The 25,376-nt window shown below is 42.8% G+C and overlaps 1 protein-coding gene across 1 annotated transcript in view; it reads right to left on the bottom strand.

Annotated features, from left to right (window-relative positions):
• CWH43 (cell wall biogenesis 43 C-terminal homolog) overlaps positions 1–24,522 on the bottom strand; it is a 57,156-nt gene extending 32,634 nt beyond the window's left edge. Inside the window, exons 1-9 of the mRNA XM_065405727.1 lie at positions 24,480–24,522; positions 22,011–22,202; positions 18,843–18,963; positions 18,526–18,680; positions 17,243–17,444; positions 16,072–16,160; positions 13,116–13,370; positions 8,656–8,781; positions 718–797 (exon numbers count right to left, since the gene is read on the bottom strand). Coding sequence (XP_065261799.1) covers positions 718–797; positions 8,656–8,781; positions 13,116–13,370; positions 16,072–16,160; positions 17,243–17,444; positions 18,526–18,680; positions 18,843–18,963; positions 22,011–22,202; positions 24,480–24,522 — 1,263 coding nt within the window. The remainder of the gene's footprint in view (positions 1–717; positions 798–8,655; positions 8,782–13,115; positions 13,371–16,071; positions 16,161–17,242; positions 17,445–18,525; positions 18,681–18,842; positions 18,964–22,010; positions 22,203–24,479) is intronic.
• Between the last annotated feature and the right edge of the window lie 854 nt (positions 24,523–25,376).

Here is a 25,376-nt window from a genome sequence, read left to right on the forward strand (position 1 = left end):
TCCCAAGTAAGATCAGGGCCCCATTGTGATAGCTGCCATATGTATTCATAGCAAGAGAGACAGTTGCTGCACAAAAACAACTGCAATTCAAACAGACAAGGCAGACAAAGGGTGTGAGAAAGGAAGTATCATCCCCCATTTTTTAAAAAACAGATGGGGAAGTAAGGCACAGAGATTGAGGGCTTGTCCACACTACCCACCGGATCGGCGGGCAATGATCGATCCAGTGGGGGTCGATTTATCACGTCTAGTATAGATGCAATAAATCGACCGCTGAGCGCTCTTCCGTCGACTCCGGTACTCCATCAGAACGAGGAGCACAAGCAGAGCCGACAGGAGAGTGTCAGCTGTCAACTTATTGCAGTGAAGACACAGCGGTAAGTAGATCTAAGTACGTCGACTTCAACTACACTATTCATGTAGCTGAAGTTGCATATCTTAGATCGACCCAGCACGGTAGTGTAGACAAGCCCTAACTGACTTACCCAATGTCATAAAAGAAGTCTGCTGCAAAGTCAGGAACTGAGACCAGATCTCCCAAGACCCAGTCCAGTGACTCAACCACAAGACCATTTTCCTCTGTTCAATACATATTCATATACTGAGTGACTTATAGTTGCTGTGTATTGCTGGAAAGATTTCTAAGGGATCATTTGCAGATGTTACATTGTGTTTGAAAATATATTTCTTTGTTAAAAAAATAAACATATTACTCACCCCTTGACCTAATTTCTTCTCATAAACTTTATATCGCAGTCCTAATCCTAGCAAACCCACACCAACAAACAGCCATAAGACTTGAAACAGAAAAAACACAGGAAATTAGTTGTGAGAGAGAAAAAGAGAAAGAGTGCAGAGTTAATTTCATGGTCTCAGTTAAACATGGAAGGATATATTCTCTTCCTTGGGATTAATATTCAAGGAATGGGAGATACTGTCCGGTTATAGTTAAATCTCCACATATTTCAACAATAACACAGTCCCAAGGAAGTGTAAGTACTTAGAAAGTATCTGCCCATCAGCATACATGCGGATATTTTTAGAAGAAAAATCTATCTGCCTTGCATTCATGTCCTCCAAAACAAAGCAGAAACAGCAGGCTTCATATAGCACTTTCCTTTGTATAGCTGAAATTATCTCTACTGAAGAACCTGTTACAGAAATTCATAAAGGCAAAAAGAAAATGCTCTGTTTTTCCTGGCTCTGTACCAGAAATCCTTTTGGAGTATGGAAATATTAATTTGTTAATATAATCTTGCCAAGCAAATAGCTATAGTTTACTTTAAAAACTCCCAGACCTCAGAAAGATGCAGTCCCTATCAAACCTCCATAGAAGCACTTTTCTAAATGTACAAATTGGCAGATTCTTGAAGAAGCACTAAAACCTTATAGAACGCAAATCATAGCATGCGTCTGACGAAGTGGGTATTCACCCACGAAAGCTTATGCTCCAATACGTCTGTTAGTCTATAAGGCCTGGTCTACACTACGACTTTAATTCGGATTTAGCAGCGTTAATTCGAATTAACCCTGCACCCGTCCACACAACGGAGCCATTTAGTTCGAAATAAAGGGCGCTTAAAATCGATTTCTGTACTCCACCCCGACGAGCGGAGTAGCGCCAAAATCAATTTTGTCAGTTCGAATTAGGGGTAGTGTGGCCGCAATTCGATGGTATTGGCCTCCGGGAGCTATCCCACAGTGCACCATTGTGACCGCTCTGGACAGCAATCTGACCTCGGATGCACTGGCCAGGTAGACAGGAAAAGCCCCGCGAACATTTGAATTTCATTTCCTGTTTGCCCAGCGGGGAGAGCACAGGTGACCACAGATAGCTCATCAGCACAGGTAACCATGCAGGCCGATAATCGAAAAAGAGCACCAGCATGGACCGTACGGGAGGTACTGGATCTGATTGCTATATGGGGAGAGGATTCAGTGCTAGCAGAACTTCGTTCAAAGAGACGAAATGCCAAAACTTTTGAAAAAATCTCCAAGGGCATGATGGAGAGAGGCCACAATAGGGACTCAGATCAGTGCCGCGTGAAAGTCAAGGAGCTCAGACAAGCCTATCAAAAAACAAAGGAGGCAAACGGTCGCTCCGGGTCAGAGCCGCGGACATGCCGCTTCTACGCCGAGCTGCATGCAATTCTAGGGGGGGCCGCCACGACTACCCCACCTGTGACCGTGGATTCCGAGGCGGGGATAATCTCATCAGCTACACCTGAGGATTCTGCGGAGGGGGAAGAGGAGGAGGAGGACGAGCTTGCGGAGAGCACCCAGCACTCCATTCTCCCCAACAGCCAGGATCTTTTTCTCAGCCTGACTGAAGTACCCTCCAAACCCTCCCAAGCCAGTATCCAAGACCACGACCCCATGGAAGGGACCTCAGGTGAGTTTACCTTTTAAAATATAAAACTTGTTTTAAAAGCAAGGTTTTTTAATGATTATTTTGCCCTGAGGACTTGGGATGCATTCGCAGCCAGTACAGCTACTGGAAAAGTCTGTTAACGTGTCTGGGGATGGAGCGGAAATCCTCCAGGGACATCTCCATGAAGCTCTCCTGGAGGTACTCCAAAAGTCTTGCCACAAGGTTTCTGGGCAGTGCAGCCTTATTCCGTCCTCCATGGTAGGACACTTGACCGCGCCATGCTTGCAGCAAGTAATCTGGTATCATTGCATGACAAAGCCTGGCAGCGTATGGTCCCGGTGTTTGCTAGCATTCAAGCAACATCCGTTCTTTATCTTGCTGTGTAATCCTCAGGAGAGTGATATCGCTCATGGTAACCTGGTCGAAATACGGGAATTTAATTAAGGGGACAGAGGTGGCCATTCCTACTGGGCTGTTTGCCTGTGGCTGAAAAGAAATCCTTCCCTGCAGTTAGGCGAGCGCGGGGGGGGGGGGGGGGGGCGGGGGGGGGATTGGCCCAGAGCTTTTCGCGTTTGGCTAGCAGGGATCTTCCCTGATACCAGCCACGCGGTGGGGGGAGGGATAAAGCGATCACCCCAGAGAATTCATGGCGGGGTGGGGGGTGTTAGTTTGGTTCCTGCCACGCGGTGGGGGGAGGGATAAAGCGATCATCCCAGAGAATTCATGGCGGGGTGGGGGGTGTTAGTTTGGTTCCTGCAGGGATCTTCCCTGATACCAGCCACGCGATGGGGGGAGGGATAAAGCGATCATCCAGAGAATTGGATGGGGGGGGTTAGTTTGTTTTCTGCTGCTGAAGGTTAACAGGAAAACTGCAGCACTCAATGGGCTTTGCTTGGTATGTGGGAAAGGAGGGCGCAGAAGCCGAAAGACAATGGCTTACCATGGCTGCATGCAAGCCGAATTCTGTTGCCCGGACCTGCGTCTGTGATCTCTAGCAGCAAAGCCACAGGCACTCAATATTAAGAGGCAAAATGCGACCTTGCACAGAAATCACATGTGCTATGTAATGTGAATAGTGTTGGTCACCGTGAAAGAGTATAAGGATTGTTCTGCAAAATGTATCTTTTAAAAAAATTCTCTCCTTTTTTCCCTCCCTCCAGCAGCTGCAAATTCTTCAAGCCTCCCTCCTCCATCCCGAAGGCTATCACAGATAAGGCGTCGAAAGAAGAAGACGCAAGACGACATGTTCGCAGAAATCATGGAATCCACCCGCAGTGACAGAGCTCATCTGAATGAGTGGAAGGACACGGTTTCAAAGTATAGGAAAGAAGCCAGTGAACGTGAGGACAGGAGGGACCAACGTGAGGACATGAGGGACCAACGTGAGGAGAGGAGAGACGCTCGAGATGAGAGGTGGCGGCAGGAAGATCAGAGGAGTCGGGATGCAACGCTGGGGCTGCTGCGTGAGCAAACAGACATGCTCCGGCGTCTGGTGGAGCTTCAGGAATGGCAGCAGGATAACAGAGTGCCGCTACAGCCCCTGTATAACCCCCCTCCCCCCTCACCATGTTCCATAGCCTCCTCACCCAGACGTGTAAGAACGCGGGGGGGAGGCTCCGTACACCTTCCCATTCCACCCCAGTGGACAGCCCAAGCAAAAGGCTGTCATTTTTTTAACCATTTTTTAATGGCCTTTTCCTTCCCTCCTCCCAAACCCCACCCGGGTTCCCTCCCTCTTTTTATAATCTATGAATAAAGAATAAATGATTTTTAAACGATAGTGACTTTATTTGGTTTGAAAGCAAGCTGGGGGAAGGGGGAGGGTGGGTTCCTTACAGAGAATGAGTCAATAAAGGGGGCGGGTTTTCATGAAGGAGAAACAAACAGAAATTTCACACTGTAGCTTGGCCAGTCATGAAACTGGTTTTCAAAGCTTCTCTGATGCACACTGCTTCCTGGTGTGCTCTTCTAATCGCCCTGGTGTCTGGCTGCGCATAATCAGCAGCCAGGCGATTTGCCTCAGCCTCCCACCCTGCCATAAAGGTCTCCCCCTTACTTTCACAGAGATTGTGGAGCACACAGCAAGCAGAAATAACAATGGGGAGATTTCTTTGGCTGAGGTCAGAGCGAGTCAGTAGCGATCGCCAGCGACCTTTTAAACAGCTAAATGCACATTCTACCACCATTCTGCACTTGCTCAGCCTGTAGTTAAACAGCTCCTGACTCCTGTCCAGGCTGCCTGTGTATGGCTTCATGAGCCATGGCATTAAGGGGTAGGCTGGGTCCCCAAGAATAACTATTGGCATTTCAACATCCCCAATGGTTATTTTCTGGTCCGGAAAGTAAGTCCCTTGCTGCAGCCCTTTAAACAGAATAGTGTTCCTGAAGACGCGAGCATCATGAACCCTTCCCGGCCAGCCCGCGTTGATGTTGGTGAAACGTCCCTTGTGATCCACAAGTGCTTGCAGCACCATTGAAAAGTACCCCTTGCGGTTTATGTACTGGCTACCCTGGTGCTCCGGTGCCAAGATAGGGATATGGGTTCCATCTATCGCCCCACCACAGTTAGGGAATCCCATTGCAGCAAAGCCATCCACTATGACCTGCACATTTCCCAGAGTCACTACCTTTCGTAGCAGCACCTCAATGATTGCTTTGGCTACTTGCATCACAGCAGCCCCCACAGTAGATTTGCCCACTCCAAATTGATTCCCGACTGACCGGTAGCTGTCTGGCGTTGCAAGCTTCCACAGGGCTATCGCCACTCGCTTCTCAACTGTGAGGGCTGCTCTCATCTTGGTATTCTGGCATTTCAGGGCAGGGGACAGCAAGTCACAAAGTTCCATGAAAGTGCCCTTACGCATGCGAAAGTTCCGCAGCCACTGGGAATCATCCCACACCTGCAACACTATGCGGTCCCACCAGTCTGTGCTTGTTTCCCTTGCCCAGAATCGGCGTTCCATGGATAGAACCTGCCCCATTAACAACATGATCTCCAAAGCACCGGGGCCCGCGGTTTGAGAGAATTCTGTGTCCGTGTCCATGTCCATGTCCATGTCCTCATCACGCTGGTCACTGCGCTCCTGCCGCCGCCGCCTCCTCGCCTCGTTTTTCTGGTCCTGGCTCAGCATAAACTCCACGAGAACGCGCGAGGTGTTTACAATGTTCATGACTGCTGTCTGGAGCTGAGCGGGCTCCATGCTTGCCGTGGTATGGAGTCTGCAGTGTTCACCCAGGAAAAAAGGCGCGAAATGGTTGTCTGCCGTCCGTTGCTTTCATGCAGGGAGGGAGGGAGGGAGGGGTGAGGCTGTACCCAGAACCACCTGCGACAATGTTTTTTGTCCCATCAGGCACTGGGATCTCAACCCAGAATTCCAATGGGCAGGGGAGACAGCGGGAACTATGGGATAGCTATGGGATAGCTACCCACAGTGCAACGCTCCAGAAATCGACGCTAGCCCCGGTACATGGACGCACACCGCCGAATTAATGTGCTTAGTGTGGCCGCATACAATCGAATTTATACAATCTGTTTCCCAAATTCGAATGATCTAAATTCGGATTAATCCCATAGTGTAGACATACCCTAAGGTGCCACAGGACTCTTTGTTGCTTTATACAGATCCAGACTAACACGGCTACCCCTCTAATACATAGCTTCTCTGTTGCTTCTGAAGTCTGCCAAATCACAGCAGTGGACAGCTAAGGGTTTGGCACTTCATAACTCGGTGATTAAATCACTTTGTGATCACTTCACATATACAAAGGAACATTATGCCTATCAAAAAACTCAGTTAACTCTAGTCAATTCATTCATCAAATCCTTAAACAACAGTGATAAACTGACATATAATTAATTTTACATTAATATCAAACTCCTGTAAAACAACTTTACTGCACATTTAGGCAAACTTTACCATGAATAATGGCAGGGAAAAAAAAGACACATATTTACATGCCTTATAATGCACAAAGGTGTTTGAGGGAGAAACTGACCAAAGAGCAGTAAAGTCTGGGAATGCTGGGGAAGTAAAGCCAGAGGTCAGTGTTGCAATAAGTTATAATATCAGCTTGATAGGGCAAGGCTATGCAGTGAAGCCAGTAGACAGAGTATTTTACTGTTCCACTCTTCTGAAGTTATAACAAGGCTAATGGCTTTGTTTTGGGGGTGTTAAAACTTCTCACATTGACTATAAATATATTTTACTACACCCTAGGTACTTATATGGCCCCACTATCACAGTTTCTGAGCATTTCACAATCTTTAATAATATTCACAACACCCATGAGGGGTAGGGAAGTACCATCATCTCTGTTTTACAGATGGGGAAGTGAGGCACAGAGAGGCTAAGGGATTTGCCCAAGGTCATGCAGGTAGTGATGGCAAAGCAGGGACTTGAACACAGGCCTCCTACATCCTGACCTAATGCCCTAACCTCTAGACAACTTCTCTCTCTAATTCTCTATGTAACTGAAAAGCTATTATTGGAGTATGTGACCCCAGTTCTCCACTACATCTCAGATGTGCTCAGTTGTAGCGGAGAATGGCAGCCACAGGGACCTGGCTGCAGCTCATTGATTCTCAACCAACAGAAGTGACAGCAGTGAGGCTCCTACGTCCAGTTGTGCCACTGAGGTGAACAGGGCAGTCAACTCACAATTTTATTCCAAGTTTCATGATATTTGGTATTATTTTTACTTAAAACCCCAGCTCATAGAACCATGTTATTTTGTGAGAATCTCAGCCTTCATTTAAAAAAAATATGAAAGCAAGTTTTTAATCTCTCATGCTTGCAGAAAAAAAGCTTCAAAATGTGACCCAAGTGCATCCTAAAGGTTTAGAAACCAGAAGGCCAAAATAAATAAAAACAATCCAACTATTTTTTTATGAAAGGTTGATTATTTTTCTGAGGTCCGACTCTTTACTTTTTTTTTTTTTTAACGTTTGGGGTTAGCAATACTGTGTAAGCTCCAGCAAATCAGGCATAGTGAAACTCTGGTCTACCACTTGCCCCCCTCTTCCCCCAAGCTTGACATGCCCCCTTCTCCTCCTTGTGCTGGGGCTGAGGGGTGCAGCTGACATAAGCAACTTGACAGACATTCCCTGTGACTCTGAAAGTGTTTCTCCCGGCCCAGGGTTAATGTCCTTGGCATTTTTATTTTTGTCTTCCATACATTTTAGGCTTGTGCAGTTATATATTTTCCTACTTGGTATCAAATGTTTAGTTATTGGCTTCTTTACAAAAGCAGCAAAGAAAGCAACTTTAATAATTTAGGACCATATTCTCTCCTTGATCTGTGCTCTGTGCCTAAAACTTCCACTCTGTATCAGTGGAAGATCACACTCCATCATTTTCATTAGCATACTCACTAATAAAATTGTTAAAGCCTTATAGTATGTCATTAATGCTATTTGCAATATAGTAGTGTTCCATGTTTTTCTATGCCTCTTAGGACATGTAGGTGCCAACCAGTAATTCACTTTATTTATACAAAAAAAGCTATTTTGGTCGGTCATTTTTCAAGTTTGGAATCTTCAGTCGAAAGATACACTGGCAGTAGAGGTGATCATCTTTGAGTTGGTCTGTTTTTTTGTTTTGTTTTGTTTGCTTTTAAATTCTATCAGATTAGCACCTTTTACCAGTATTAAATTCAGACAGTAGATTTTATAGCTGCATGAAACCTGAGCAAGATTTAAAGTGCCAACAGCAGTTATGATTTCAATATTCAGTTAATTAAAAAATAAACATTGTTAGATCAACAGGAACAGCTTTACATTCTTATTTTGTTTTAGTTTTCAGACCAGTTTTAAAACTGTCACTATCATGGGAAAAAGGACACACATGCTTTGTTGATACCACTCTGAGAGCTAAGACTACTTCTCCCAGGGGCGCTGGAACAATTTGTATAGTGGGGGTGCTGAGAGCCATTGAACCAAACTGTAAACCCTATAGATGGAAACCACTTCAAGCCAGGGGATGCAGCAGCACACACACACACACACCCCTAATTCCAGCACCTGTGACGTCTCCTGCAAATGGATAAGAAAAATACTGTAAATAGTGGACCAGATCCTCTGCTAATGTGAATCAGCATTGCTCTGGAACTACACCAGTTGAAGATCTGGCCCTGTATCTAAAGTATCAGAACAAACATCTCTAAAAACTGACTGAGGAAAATCCTGCACTGCTTTATTTTTCTCTTACTGAAATCATATTCCCAATTCAACAGTAAGATTAAATTAGAGGTACTTAGTTTAAGAAAGGAAGCAAAATTATACTTACATAGTTTGATATATTTTTCACTTTGTTTGAATAGTGGCTTATAACTACTTTTAACTTGAAATATACAATTAAGGTTCTTCCTGGAGCCAATAAGTTCATCTAACCCAACAAACAACATGACAACTCCTGTAACAAACATAACATTATTAGTTTTTCATGTACCTTTTACTTATTAAATGCAATGAGACTGTGATAATACAACCTTATAGCTGAGGATTTACATATGCAAAGTTTATGGACAGTCAAAGCTTTCGCTCCCACTGCAACAATAACTTACCCATATGGAATTAGATTTATCTATATTTGCAAACTATAGTAATACAATAGATGCACACAAGTTATATTGGCTGAGATGGCCCTGCTTATCAATGTCATGATACTCACTGATGTATGTAACACTTTGGTCATAATTTTGCATTTGATTTAAATACTTGTAGACACGTATTGTATACAATAACCATCAGTGACTGAGCATACACCTTCATTGCTTATCAAAATTAAATTTGCCACAAATTGTAAATATTTCAAAATAAGAGTATCCCAACAACTTATTTAAAACCTCACTGTACCCTATTCTAAACAAAAAAATATGGAGAGCCAGAATCATATTCTCTAAGTTTAATTTTAATACATTCCTGTTAAGATAAGATTTAACATGCCTAGAACAAATGGAAAGACCAATTTATAGAACTCCTGGGGAAAAGACAATGGGGCAGAGCCTCATCCCTTTTAAGCCTGCTTTGTGCTGCTCTGGCAGTAGCCCGCAAAAGATCGCTTTACATAGAGAAATCCCAGAGACAACTCTACACTACTCTCTGCAGACATCCCTCGGGTTCTGACAGTTCCTCTGCATCCCTTGGGAGCTGTTGGAGCCTGTACAACTGAGAGCAGCTCTAGTTTGTTCCTTAAGACCAGACAAGTGCCCAGCAGCCCAGGGACCAGGGAGTTAATTTACAGCTAGCTTTGCAGCCCCCAAGTCTAAACTGCATCCTGGTGCTAAAAGACCAGTCCTGAGGATCTGGCTCATTATTTAAAATGGAAATGCTGAGACAACTTTAGCCTTCTTGGGTGCTATTTGTTCCCACTTTAACATTTTATCAGGTTCATTTTGCTATCAAAACACTGGTATAAGTTTGATTTTATCTTACTCCATACATATGCTGATTGGGAGATCAGCAATATTACCACAATACTCTTTTTAAGGAGTTTTTTTATAAAACAAAATTACACCCTGAGTCTGCATCAAGTTCCACTAACACCTTCTGCAGAGTCCCAACCATTTCAATGGAGCACTGCAGGGTACCATGTCCAAATGCAAGATCAGGGCCTTAGATTTTATGTTCTAATACACACTTGATAAATGACACTGAATGGTTCTGCTGAGCAATACAACCCCCACATCAGACCAATCCTTTTAAAATTTACTAGAATTCATCTGGACAACAGCTTATACCTTAACATTTGATTTACAGTACCTTAAAATAACCTGCTGGAAAATAATAATGGATATTTAGAATCCAGAACGAGTTACAAATCCACTGCTCTCTCATCAAGACACTGTTTATGTAGGAACTGACAGGGGCCAGCTTTTCAGCTATGTCCTTAACCTTGTGTAAGTGATCTGTAACAGCCAACTTTAGAGGTCAGTTGAATGTGGCAAACAATGTATTGTGTTCTTCTTGACAGCCAACAGTGGGAGCTGTTCTTTTTAAGAACAGACCACTACATATTGACATATTTAAAAAGCCAGGATGAAGCTTCAAACTGCTTACCGTTGCAATACAATTTGAGGAGCATATTTTCTTCTCACTATATGTAATTTAGATTAACATTATAGGCATTATCCTGCATTCCTTATACATCAAAGAATCCCACTGGCTGCAATGGAAATTTGGATGCATAAAGCATACAGCATAGGGCTCTGTTGGAATACCAGAATGTGCACTAAAGTGAACATGCATCCTTCAGATGTTTGTGCTGTAGTTAACTAGCTCAAGAAGTGACGTTTCATTTCTGTTAAATAGCAGAGTTGTTGATTTAAGTAAAACAGTCCATCAACTTCCTCGCTGTTCTTGAACATTACTAATGTTATAAATGTTGCAAACCACAGTGCTAGTTCTCTGCTCAATGAATGAGAGGGCACACTACCACCCTCTCAATTGGGGACTGATCCAAAGTCCATTAAAGTCAATGGAAAGAGTGAGTGACTTTGGTAGGCCTGGGATTGGGCCTTTGGTCAGTTTCATCAGTTTGAAGAACCACAGTAATGAACATAATAATCTTACTTTCATTATTTCCCACATGGCAGTTCCCTACCCAAGTTGCAGTGAGAAAAAGGCAGGATATTGGACAGGGAGAGAGAGCAGGAAATAGTATTGACACCTGAAAGAAACCAAAAGAAACAAGATGTTTGCCGAAAGCCATGCTGTTAGGGAGGAAATACAGTAGTAAACAGTCTCTTGATATAAGATGAAAAAAGTTTTATAAGCAACAGAGTGGTGCTAAATACCCAGAAACCATAACTTCCCCAGATCCTCAGCTAATGTAAATTGATGTAGTCAGCTCCACTGATTGCCACAGATCCAGCTCATAGTTTTTATGTTGCCAACTGAAGGCACTGTAAACTGGGGACCCCTCTATATTATCACCCAATGGCCACGCCCTCTGAATCACAAATGTGTATTTCCAAGGGAGTGTCATAGAGATTGATTATATAACAATTTGTGCTCTGTAAAAGCATTATTTCTGAAAGTATTTGACACTTCTCTGATAAGCACTTTCTTCACACACACCTTTTTAAAATAAAGTTTAAATGAATTGTGAAGGTTGGATCTCCTGATCTCCAGCATATTCCAAGAGCAAAGAAAGTTTAAAAAAAAAACCCATATAAATAAAAAGCTGAAAATTATTCCTATAGTATTTGAAACAGCATACATTCAGCCTGAGAATTTAAAAAGATGGAGAGTGATAGCAAAGGCATATCTGCATCCTAAAACTGTCTGGACAATCATGAATCAAGTAAAGTATATAAAGAATACATTCCCCACTCAAAATATAATATAATCAATTACATTTGAATACCATTTACCTGGGCATGGTTAGCCGTAGGTAACCAGCTATCATTTTTAAACATGGCTTTGTTTGTCTACCATAGGTGCTAAATAATGCTTTAGAAATTTTTACCCGTTCATACCATTCACTTCACCAGATTGTTTCCCCCTCCTCACCTTAACATAAGTCACTTTGTAAAGAGATACAAATGTAGCATTTAGAATTTCACTCTTAAGCTAGTCCCTCCATATGCTCATACCATTTGTTCTTCTTCTCCAATGTATTGCCTATTGGTCTGTATCTTTCTGACACAGATCTGAGTTGAAAGAACAGGAGTACTTGTGGCACCTTAGAGACTAACACATTTATTTGAGCATAAGCTTTCGTGGGCTACAGCCCACTTCATCAGATGCATGTAGTGGAAAATACAGTAGGAAGATATACACAGAGAACATGAAACAATGGGTGTTACCATACACACTATAAGGAAAGTGATCAGTTAAGGTGAGCTATTATCAGCAGGAGGGAAAAAGAACTGTTTGTAGGGGTAATGAAAATGGCAAAGTAAAACTATTTCCCCATGCTTATTTCCCCCCCCACACACACACAGTTCCTCACATCTCCTTGTCAATTGCTGGAAATGGGCCATTTTCATTACCCCTACAAACAGCTCTTTTTCTCTCCTGCTGATAATAGTTCACCTTAACTGATCACTCTCCTTATAGTGTGTATGGTTTCATGTTCTCTGCGTATATATATATCTTCCTACTGTATTTTCCACTACATGCATCCGATGAAGTGGGCTGTAGCCCACGAAAGCTTATGCTCAAATAAATGTGTTAGTCTCTAAGGTGCCACAAGTACTCCTGTTCTTTTTGCGGATACAGACTAACACGGCTGCTACTCTGAGATCTGAGTTGGTGAGGAGTTACAGGAAAGATGAGGTTGGTCTGACGTAATCTTCACAAGAGCCATTAAGACAGACTTACCTCTCTGCTTTATGAGATCACATTCCTATGAACCCAGGCCTACATTGTACTGGCCTTTTTTGCTGCCATGCAAACTCAAGTCATATTTACTGGCAGCTATCACCTCTAGGTCTCTTTTACAATATTTCTAGATCTCTCTTTCCCAATGAATATTTCTATTCCATTTTACATTTTCCCCAAGTTGAATATTTTATTTTCTGCCCATATTTTAAACTAATTTTAAACAAAACAGAAGCTAGTCGATTTGTAATTTTTAATTATATTTCTTATCTGGCTGTCTTCCCACATGGATAACTCCCACCACATTCAAGTCAATGGGAGATGTGCATGGAGGAGGACCATTTATTGCTTTAAATGACTGCTTGAGGCTAAAAAAAAGTATATTTTCTTAGTTGTCTTAATTCAGGATCACAGACATACCTAAAAGAAGGTGGGAGCTCTCTCTAGCATAAATTCCTCCTGGTACAAATTTATAAGCTGTGCACCACACACAGAAGAATAACTCTAGGACATAGACAAACATGGCTGTACTCATGGCTTTTCCAGGATGCAGACAGCTAACAAAACGTCCAGTCAGTCGAGGCCACATACACATGGTAAAGACAGCAAGAATGTTGCCTGCTATAGCTGCACCCCAGGTCTTTAAGTAAAGGAGACCAGCTGCAGATGCCATGCCTGTGAAGGGACACAAAAGACTGTCAGTGAGTCATGATCAGTTACACTTTATTTTCCTCCTCATGTTCACACTTGCTTTGAAAAATTCAGTTTTCTAAAAGGCTTAGACAAAAATGTGTAGCAGCCAGAAATATACTGTACAGTACTTAATGGAAAATATAAGTGTGGTTGGAGTGAGAATGGGCACTCCATATAGTATTATTAGGGATGGCTTTTCCTTACAGTCAGTCAATGAAAGACACTCTTGAGTTCATTTTCTTAAAGACTGTTCACTTAGCTGGGTAAGAGGATCTAGAAAATATCAAGAGCTAAAGCCATATAGTTTCTCTTGCAGAAAAACTCCTTGTGATAACATAAGGGCAGTGCAGGATGTATTAGGTGGGGAGAGGATGCACCCTTCCTCTTATCTCTCCCTCCACTGGGCTTCCCCTTGCTTTTATACACCACTTGAGTTGCCATGCGACAGCCAGGAACCTGTTTACCTTTCACAGACTGCAGTGTACTTACCTTACCACACTCCCACTGATTGCAGTGGGATTTGGCCTGAAACACAAAATTGATAACATGGAATATGTTTATAAAAGTAAAATATCATTTTAAAAATATTTTTGTGGTGGTGAATATTTTTCTACCCAAACAACTATTGTTTTGTGATAATGAATATTAGTAAAAGTTTGTAACTTTTTTCTATGATAATCTGGATTACTAACATTTTTAGAAGTGCAAATGCATGATATAATTCAAGAGCCAATCAATGTTTGATTAGAACAAGTTATGGAGGTACAACACAAATAAAATGATATTAGCAATAGAGCCAGAATGCGTTTGTTTTACCATACCAATGTCATCAACACAATAGAATTTATTAGGACAACTTCTGTTTGCAGCATTGCCATCTCAAGATTTTATTGTGACACTCATGACATTTGGTATTTTACTTAAAAGTCCCAGCTCCTGGAGATAAGTGATTAAGGAAGAATCTCAGTTTCCGTTAAATATAAAAGTAAGTTTCTAGCCCCTGTGTTTGTGCAAAACAGCTTGAAAATGTGATCCTACAGCACCATGCAGCTTAAAAAACAGAAGGCAAATTAAACCTTGGATTCTTTTTATTATTTCTTAAAATCTCCTTATAGGGTGGGGGAGACATTAGTTTTGAACATTCGGGGTTGGCAACACGGTCTTGTCTTCTCTCCAAATACATCTAGGGAGAGTTATACAGAGATCAGTGAAGTAGGGGTCATTTTTCGACACCATTTTACATTCATTATGGGTGAAATTCTCAAGGCCTCCAGAAAGGCTGAATGGGCTTCATATGCCTGTCCTGAGTGAGCAGGCAGCCAAAGACTAGTGCAGCCTTTCCAGAGTCTCCCACAGGTTCTGGAATGCCATTTGTCGCCCCTCTGCAGGAGATGCTAGCCACTGGATTGCATGAGTCTAGATCAGGGATGGGCAAACTTTTTGGCCCGAGGGCCACATCTGGGTGGGGAAATTGTATGGTGGGCCATGAATGCTCATGAAATTGGGGGTTGGGGTGCAGGCTCTGAGGTGGGGCCAGAAATGAGGAGTTCAGGGTGCGTGAGGGTGCTCCGGGCTGGGACCGAGGGGTTCGGAGGGCGGGAGGGGGATCAGGGCTGGGGCAAGGGGTTGGGGCACAGGAGGGGGTCAGGGGTGCAGGCTCTAGGCGGCACTTACCTCAAGCAGCTCCCAGAAGCAGCAGCATGTCCCCGCTCCAGCTCCTGCACGGCCAAGTGGCTCTGCACGCTGCCCTCTCCACAGACGCCGCCCCTGCAGTTCCCATTGGCCATGGTTCCCAGCCAATGGGAGCTGTGGGGGCAGTGCTTGGGGCGGGGGAAGCGTGCGGAGCCCCCTGGCTGCCCCTACGTATAGGAGCCAGAGGGGGGACACGCTGCTGCTTCCGGGAGCTGCCCGGAGTGGGGCAAGCCCCGGACCCCGCTCCCCGGCGGGAGTTCAAGGGACGGATTAAAATGTCTGGAGGGCTGGATGCAGTCCCCAGGCCATAGTTTGCCCACCCCTGGTCTAGATCCAACAGCCCCTCCCAAGCATCCATTTGCCATTGGTGCCTTCCCAGCATCCAGTGATTCATTGTATGCTGGCACAATCAGAGACACAATCTCTGCAGCCACAGAGGCAGGAGCTGGATTTGCCCCAAAGTGAATTTCTGATTAAACAGTAAGTGTTTGCATTTACTGTACTGCCCAGTGGTTGGTAACCTGTGAGGGGACACCTTCAACATTCACTCCCAGCTATAGCCCCACTGACTTTGCAGTAAGACTACACCCTGTATAAGTGTTTGCTGGCTCAGCCCCATAGAGCACACATATTGTGAAAGGTGAACAAACAGACTGCACTCAAGGGGTCCAGATCCCCAGCTGGTGTAAATTACAGAAGGAGTAATTTACACTAGGGTGGAGCTCTGGCTCATGATTCTTATCCACTGGCCTACAAAGTACAGGTACAATAAAAGTGATACATTTGGTACAGAGGAAAGGCGGGACCAGATAGGCAGCACATAGATAACCGATGCCACTTGTTAATAAAACTATTTTCTTTAGCATCTACTCATGAAATGAAGAAAAATAAAATGCTTTTTTAGGCATGAGGGCACAAACAAAAAGGGAGGGATTAGGTGAAGTATTGGAAATAAAGTAATGCAGCATGTCCACACCAGATTTGCTCATACCTGTAAGACACAAGCCAAAACTGGTGAATGAAGACAAAGACAAAAAGGAAAGCATCACTCCATGGGCCATTCCCAACAGAACTGCACCTCTGTTAAAAAAAAAAAAAAAGAAAAAAGTACACATCACTATAATCTTGTAATACATGACACTGAAAGAGAGACTTTCAGATTAAACAGACAACATTTGTGCAAAAAAAAGTTACCAATAATATTTTATGACTCTTTTGCTATTAGAGAACCTTTATTTGAGCACACATATCTTTACCTGTACACAGCTCGCTTTCCATTTCATCCTGCAGTGAAACCAAACGTGTTCAGTTTAGAGTATCACAGGGGTTTTTAATCACAGAAATACATGTGAAGGAGGTTCAGCAGCATCATTAACACATCGCTGCAAGATCAGGTACAAAAAAGAAAAGAAGAGAGGGGGAAGGGGAGAAATCCAGGCTGAACAGAAATATTTTCATAGTTTCTACAAATGGACCATATAGTGTGGCCCTTTTGCACACTAAGCCACAAACTATCAGAGACACTAAAACCACTACTACACTGAGTTGACTAATTAACTAACAAGATAACTAATCCAGTTTTCTTCTAGATTTTGGAACTCTGATGAGCAAACTTTATTGCATCTGTATTTCTAAAGTGATCCAATTTCATGTTAGCTTATAAATTTGCTTCTTGAGTTTACTTATATTGTGCCTGATCCTGTTCCCATTTAAATCAAAAAGAGCAGAACTGGGTTAATTTACTGTACCTTATAGCAAAATCTTTTGCATTAATAAGTCATTGAATGATGTATCTTAATTTTAAAATATTTTAGTGTCATAAATCAGATGTATAGCTGAAATACCAAATCTCCTCCCAAATTATATTTCAGTAGAACCCAGATGACCCAGTCAAGGATCAGAGCCTAATTGTGTTAGTGACATGCTTTGGGGTTCAAACCAGACCAGTAAGGGTCACATCTAAGCACTTCATATCTGAGAACAAGAATAATGAAGAAGGACTTTGTTCCTTCTCTGATTACCGCCTCCAGTTAATACATATAGGCTGCAATCCTGAAATGAGCTCTGTGTGGGAATAACCCTGCACCCACATGAATGTCATTGCAGGATTGGCACTTTAGTTACTACTTTACAAAGAATGAAAAAAACCAAACGCTTCTCACCCATATGGATTAGGATCTGGTCCACGGTGTGGATGTCCACTCACAGCCCACCTAGAAACGAGTGAGACCTCTCCAAAAATCCATAATGTGAGGAACATCAGACTGCCAAAAGCCGCTCCTGACAAAAGCCAGTTCGATCTAGGAATGGTTTCTTTTGCTGCATCACCAGTCTTGTTTGCTTCTTGCTTCACACTATCTGTGCCTAGAATAATGACATGAACACACACTTTACATGTGTGCAAACAAGTTAAATCTTTTTAGCAGGGTTTATTAAGAAGAAACAGTTGGGATCACAAAACAGTCCTGGAAGTTTACCAACTTAGGCACAAAAATCTGTTCACAACATGATATGTGGCTGGTCAAAAGGCAAGTGGCCGGACACCAAATAGGAAGCACAGAGAAGAGGCCAACAATGTGTGGCAAATCTGCCATGCATAGGAAGCTTTGGGAAGTGAAGCTATCTACTATAGGGAGGTAGTTTATGTGGATAACATGGCACATATTAACAACTTTTTTCTTTTTAAAGTTTTTTTAAGTAGATTTAGTTGTTATGAAACGTGCCAGACTCACTTCCCATAGCTGTCAGCCATCCCTGGGAATAAGCCACTAAACAGACACAGCATAAGCAGTGACAGCACTAGCCTCCCCACGCTGCCTTGCCAACATGCCCCAGCACTGATTTGGAAAGACCACATCTAATAGAGTACAATACTACTTAGTGCTTATATAGTACTTTTCCTCCACAGATATCAAAGTACCTTTCAAATATAAGCATTATCTCCAATTTACAGATGGGAAAACAGAGGCTAGCTAAGTGACATGCCTGAGTCATACAGCAAATCAATGGTAAAGCTGGGAAGAGAACCTAGGTCTCCTCACTCCCAGACTAGTACCCTATCAAACAGTAGTTCAATCTTTGGTTTGAAGCTTAGCACTGTCTGAGACAATCCACTGCCGCTCCATTTAGGCACAGCTCTAACCAATCAAACAGGCACACTTCAGGGGGCACACAATATGTGTATTGCTGCATTATTAATATTAGCAATGGGCATCGCTAGCAGCATCCATGTACTACAGCCCATTTAAATGAAAAAAAACAACAACGCTCTTTATTGAGGGATTAATTCTGCCAGCTGATAAACAGGTAAAAGAACCCTATAAAGTATACAAATGTATTGATGCATCAAGGCACAGTAGCTGATTTTACAAAAGACATTAATGTTTGCCTATGTGCGGCATTAAGCCTTGGATATTGTCAGAAGTTTTTTTGGTTTTTGGTTTACCTGCATAAATTCGCTCAACAGCTGCTATGAAACCCAACATCAGTATGATGGTGTTGGCAGTCTGACAGCTCCAGATTGGGTTTAGTGAAGTATACCAGATTCGGAGCACCAGTAGAAGAATCTTCCCTAGTATGAATCCCCAGATCCTGTTGTACCTGTAAATACAGAATCCATTCTCGAGTACCTGGTGCATTTTGTAACAAGTGTTATAGTGACTATCAGGCCTTAGTTATTGCACAACTGATATTTAGTTCATGAATTTGTGAATAAAGAGAAGCCATTTACAGTCATGTAATTTTTATAAATATGGACAATACCTTTGTAAACTGTTTCCTGACCACCATGTTACTGTTTGAACCACGAGAGAGGAACAAACACCTGGAGCCAAGATCAGTATTCGGAGCGTAGCATTTGGAGCTTGGTATGAAGCTACACTTCCTGCAAACAAACACACGCACAGATTTTAAAGGGCTGTATTTTCAAAAGAGATCAAATAATAATGATTTCCTATGCATTTATTCAACTGCACATACACATGTGAACAATACACTTTTAAATCACCAGCAGAAATGCACGTTGATAGAAAATAGGTATATTTGTTTTATAGAATCATAGACTATTAGGGTTGGAAAAGACCTCAGGAGGTCATCTAGTCTAATCCCCTGCTCAACGCAGGACCAACACCAACTAAATCATCCCAGCCAGGGCTTTGTCAAGCCGGGCCTTAAAAACCTCTAAGGGATGGAGATTCCACCACTTCCCTAGGTAACTCATTCCAGTGCTTCACCACCCTCCTAGTGAAAAAGTTTTTCCTAATATCTAACCTAGACCTCCCCCACTGCAACTTGAGACCATTGCTTCTTATTCTGTCATCTGCCACCACTGAGAACAGCCTAGCTCCATCCTCTTTGGAACCCCCCTTCAGGTAGTTGAAGGCTGCTATCAAATCCCCCCTCACTCTTGTCTTCTGTGGACTAAATAACCCCAGTTCCCTCAGCCTCTCCTCGTAAGTCATGTGCCCCAGCCCCCTAATCATTTTCGTTGCCCTCCACTGGACTCTCTCCAATTTGTCCACATTCCTTCTGTAGTGGGGGGACCAAAACTGGACGCAATACTCCAAGTGTGGCCTCACCAGTGCCAAATAGAGGGGAATAATCACTTCCCTCGATCTGCTGGAAATGCTCCTACTAATACAGCCCAATATGCCGTTGGCCTTCCTGGCAACAAGGGCACACTGCTGACTCATATACAGCTTCTCGTCCACTGTAATCCCCAGGTCCTTTTCTGCAGAACCGCTGCTTAGCCAGTCGGTCCCCAGCCTGTAGCGGTGCATGGGATTCTTCCTTCCTAAGTGCAGGACTCTGCACTTGTCCTTGTTGAACCTCATCAGATTTCTTTTGGCCCAATCCTCCAATTTGTCTAGGTCACTCTGGACCCTATCCCTACCCTCCAGCATATCTACCTCTCCCCACATCTTAGTGTCATCTGCGAACTTGCTGAGGGTGCAATACATCCCATCATCCAGATCATTAATAAAGATGTTGAACAAAACCGGCCCCAGGACCAACCACTGGGTTACTCCGCTTGATACCGGCTGCCAACTAGACATTGAGCCGTTGATCAATACCCGTTGAGCCCAGATTTCTATCCACCATATAGTCCATTCATCCAATCCATACTTCTTTAACTTGCTGGCAAGAATACTGTGGGAGACCGTATCAAAAGCTTTGCAAAAGTCAAGATATATCACATCCACCGCTTTCCCCATATCCACAGAGACAGTTATCTCATCACAGAAGGCAATCAGGTTGGTCAGGCATGACTTGTCCTTGGTGAATCCATGTTGACTGTTCCTGATCACCTTCCTCTCCTCCAAGTGCTTCAAAATGGATTCCTTGAGGACCTGCTCCATGATTTTGCTGGGGACTGAAGTGAGGCGAAACCGGTGCTCAGGGCGGGGGCAGTGCACAGAGCCTCCCTGTCTGCCCCTACGCCTAGGGGCCACAGGGACATGCTGGCCACTTCTGGGAGCCGTGCAGAGCCAGGGAGCCTGCCTTAGCCCCGCTGCACCGCTGACCGGCCTTTTAACTGGGCGTTCTGGTCGAAAGCCGGACGCCTGGCAACCCTAAGGCTTATACACAGGCCCCAGTTCCTTACTTCTTGCAAAGGGGACCCTGCCCTTTGCAGGCCTTCTTAAGTCTTCTCTGGTGTGGGATCAAAAGGAACACTAAATGTCCCGGCACACTCGAGAATAACTTCTTCCCAGAGCTCCTCTAGGGGGAAAACAAGGACAACAGTGTCTTACTTCAGGGGCTGTCCGCACAATGGTTCATTGAGCAGTCCTTCTGGATAGGCTGCTGAATTGGGCGCACTCTGTCAGGTTTACCCTGGGAGTTCACTGCACTCCCCATAGGGCTGGGGTGGAGATCTCCTGGATGTGAGTTTCCCCTGTGGCTTCAGGAGTTGCTCCAGCAGTTTCCTGCTCAGGGTGATCTCTTCCCTCAGCTGACTGCAGTTTCTTCCTTTTTAAAAGCCTCTTCCCTACATCTGCCATATACGATCAACTGGGGCAAGGCTAGTCTCGCACACAGGGCTGCTCTGGCACCTTCCTCATCAGTGTGGGGTCTATATACCCCTTCACAGAGGAGATATGCAAAACAATTAATGGTATGGAGAAAGTGAACACAATGTCCTGTTTACCCTCTCTCCTAAAACAAGAAGGAGGGGACAATCAATTACACTGAAAAACAACATTTAAAAATGATCAGTGAAATACTTTTTACCCAGTTTTATCTAATAAACCTGCAGAAATTGTTTGCCACAAAATAGCACTGAAACCAAGACTTTAGCAGTCAGAAAAGGATTAAACATTTATATAAAGAATGAGAACATCCACAGTTAAATAAATAAAAATAATAAATAATAATAATAAAGAGGGGAAATAAACCCTCATGCTTCAGGGCATAAGGCAGCTGCTAACTGATGGTTAGGAAGAAGCTTTCCCCTTGAGCAGATTATTTCGTAATTGTCCGTCATTGGATTTCTTTCACCTTCCTTTAAAACATCTGGTCCCTGTCTGCTGTCAGAGACATGGTACTGGTGTAGATAGACCACTGATCCCATCTGGCATGCCAATTCTTTTTTGTAATAGAGTTTAAAAAGCATTTTTCCTACAAAGTAGGGTTTGTGATAAAATAAGAGGCTCTATTTACAAACAATTATAATTGGCTTTGCCTTTAGCTATGCAGTACTGTTCTAAAAACCAATGCCATGAATGCCTGAGATAGTTCTCATATTTTACTGAAAAGCTTAAGAGAAGAAGGGGGGTGGGCAGAGAGGACGGTCCACGTTAATGTGTTTTCAGGGTCACTTAAAATTTAAGACAGTTTGGAATGTTTAATCTTGCACCTAGATACTATGGTGATGGGTGTATTAGAAATACTTTATATTGATGAAAGGTTAAGCAAACCACAAATTATACTTACCAACCATAGTCAGCCTTAGCAGAGCTAGGATGTACTTGTTGTTCGCCAGTTTCCATAAAGGACTAATTATTAATAATACTGGAGAAAAGAAAGCTACAGCAAAAGCTTCCAAACCAGTAAGTGCCAATATTTGTAGTGGAAAGTAATATATCATGGGTGGAAGAGCATGGTAGAGTGACCAGGAAATGTAGCCTAAAATAAAGAAAAAATTACATTATATATTTCCCATATCATGGTTAATTTGAGATTACCTGAAAAGTACTGCTTAGAGTTCAGAAAGTTGAACTTTAACTAGATAACAAGGGCTTTTCTGGAGAGAAATATTTTCTTATTTCATGTTAAATAACTATATTTGCCATAAAAGCTAGAAGGCTAGAGAAGAAACAATTAACAGTTCATCAGATCAGAAGACACATTGATGGGCAGTTGGCCACCCTATTTTACCTTCAAACTGACAATTTTTCTACCAGACAATCAATGCAGACAGATGAAGAAGAATCATACCATAGACCGAGGCCTCGATCTTGCAAACAGAATCTGTTCAGAAGCTCTGCACAGATGCAGGGATCTGTACCAGCAGATCAGAAAGCAGGATCAGGGTCCAGTGCATGAGTCTAATGGTTTGGTTTACCCCAACCATACTAAACAGGTAAAAAAATTCTGTGAGAGTGTGGCACTGACATTGCAGCTGCCCACAAAATGTAAGGCCCCAGTCTTACAAACACTTATGCACATCCTTTACTGGAAGCATGTGAAAAGTCCCTGACTGTGCCTAAAAGATGAAAAAGATTCAGATTGATAGGAAACAGTCGAACGCCATAGGATGATCTAAAAATATTTTCCAAGAATTATGATATTAGGTGTATAAATTCCAAAATTATCAGTGTAATAATTCTATTCTATGGTGCAAGTTCAATTCCCTTCATTTTCACCAGGCTTAAGATGAAGCAGCATAACCCCTTTTTTAAAAAAGCGATATCGTAACCAAAGTTATTAGTAAAAACATGTTTACCTACCCATTAAAACTAAAATTAAATCTACTTTTCCCTTAGGCATGCTGTTTTCTTTTTACATTTTTCACACTTTGGAAATGCTGTTTTGAGGGGGAGGTTCTTTGTTTTACTATTTTTATAGTCAGTGTCACTTCCAAGTTCTCACACACCAGTATGATTCTGGTCACAAACTCTGCAGGAGTCTTTTTATTGTTATTATTATTATTTCCATTGGATTATTTTATTTTAAAGTACCTTCAATAAACATTATCTGTGGATTTTAAGTTTCTTAAAAGCTGAGGGTTTTGTTTGCTTTTTCTAAATTTGAAGCCAAATTTGAACTTGACAGAATCCCATTCATTCCATTTTTATTTTTGAGCAGCCAAGGAAGAAATAGACCATAATCATTGTATAATAACACCAGGAACACAATATTCCCTCTCCCCCCATCAACTAGATCAACATTTTTCTTTTGCACGCTCTCTCTCATATGTTCTCTGCAAGTTGCTAACTACTAAAACAGAAAACTAGCTGCTCCCTGCGATGAGGTGGTAGAGGAAAGGCACGTATTTGCACACCAGTTTGGGCACTTTCCCCCACACAGTGCTGCCATGAATATTCTGCACACATAGTCATAGACTGATGGCCTACTTAGACCTATTCTGAAAGCTTTCAAATGATGCATTGTATCTTTCATCTAAAGCCGTTAATGTACTCTGTCAACCTTAGAGACGATCACTGAAATATAGCCACCTCTGAGGTGAACACCACAGTAGAGAGTAACATGAGACACAATCAGAAGCCTTACACAATTTTATTTCTGTTAATTCCGTACACTATAGGGTTGTTGTTTTTTCAAAACATAAAACTTAACCTCAATTGGCTTTCAGACAATAGAAAAAATCCAGGACAGCCAATAAAGAAACCTAGTCAAGTGACTCACATTCATCTTGGTACTGACCCTATGAAATTAGGGAACGTCAGAAGAAGCAACTCATTCAAACCACCATCCGGTAAAAAGATTTTTTTCCTCTCCTAGTATATTTCGTGAGCAGTATTTAAAAAGCCACCAGTTATTTCCTCATTGTAGGGGGTATTGTTTCTAGTTCTTTGTCTGAAATCACTCTGAAGTCAGGACAATTTGAATAAGGCAGATGATTTTAAATATCTTATCAAAACACCCACAGAAACTATTCCATTTTCAAGAGGAAAGACTTTAAACACTGCCCTTAACATTAGTCTCAAAATGAGGAACTCTCTCTCTAGCCTCAATGAGTGAGACCTGGCAGGTGTGAGCTGGAAGCATTAATCCCTCAATCTCCAGAGCAGTTTGCTGCAGCAATGTCCTTCTGACAAGATACCCATGTCTGAGAGCTAATCACAAGCTTCAAAAGTAAAATGAATTAAACAAGAGCATAAGAAACTGTTAGCAATGAATTAAACATCTGAACTCCTGCCCAGAGTCAGAGACACCTACCCAATAAGGTTTCCATCAAAATTTCTTTCCAAAGGAGAAACATCGCTCCAGAAAAAGATGTTTTTCTTTCTTTTAGGAAACAGGTTATATCCCTAGTGACTGAAAAAAAGACAGCTCAACAGCTAATCCTCCTCCAAGCTGACTGCTGCACGGTGAGTGCCAGTACCACCTGCTGCGAGTCTGCTCCCCTGGGAGAGGCAACAGGAGGAGGGCTGAGCGCAACAGCACCATCTGGTGTAATAGGGAATAAACGCTACTGCTGCTATTTCGGTGGCAGCATCCCAGCTTGTGCAAGCCATTAAGTTGTCACATTGACCACAGGTAGGAGCCTGGAATTCTGCAGAAATCATTCAATGTTTCCTGCTGCCTTTCCCCAAGGTACACCAGCCCCCCTTGCATTACTACAACTACTATTGCTAGTGCTCATTTGATACAGAGACAACCCATTTTTCATTCTTCTTGCAGTCTCCTCCTCCTGTCCACCTCCTTCAAGTTGTTGCACCATGTTTTTTCTCCAGCTGGTTTTGCAGGTTGTGGAGTTTTTCCATTCCTGTCACTATTGCTTTGGGTTAAGTAAAACAAAGAGCACACACCCTCAGCAACTTCTTATCTTTAAGCAGAAGGCAATAAAGTTAATGTGTAAGCAAAGTCTGAATGAGCTCTTCCCTGACAGCTAGCTGGGGAGGCGAAAAGGCTTCATGTCCAGACTGTATTTACATGAACACACTCACTCTGCCTAGGTATCCGACAGACAGAACTGTGTTGCCAAAGTGATCCACTGTGTTGCCAACTGTGTTGCCAAAGGGTGGATGTGCTCCACTCCCAATAACTGATGAGGAGGTGTCAATACCAAGAGAGGGAAAATTGCTTTTGTAGTGAGCCAGCCACTCCCAGTCC

This window comes from Emys orbicularis, chromosome 5 (genome assembly GCF_028017835.1).
Source record: "Emys orbicularis isolate rEmyOrb1 chromosome 5, rEmyOrb1.hap1, whole genome shotgun sequence".
In the NCBI taxonomy this organism is placed as follows: Eukaryota; Metazoa; Chordata; order Testudines; family Emydidae; genus Emys; species Emys orbicularis.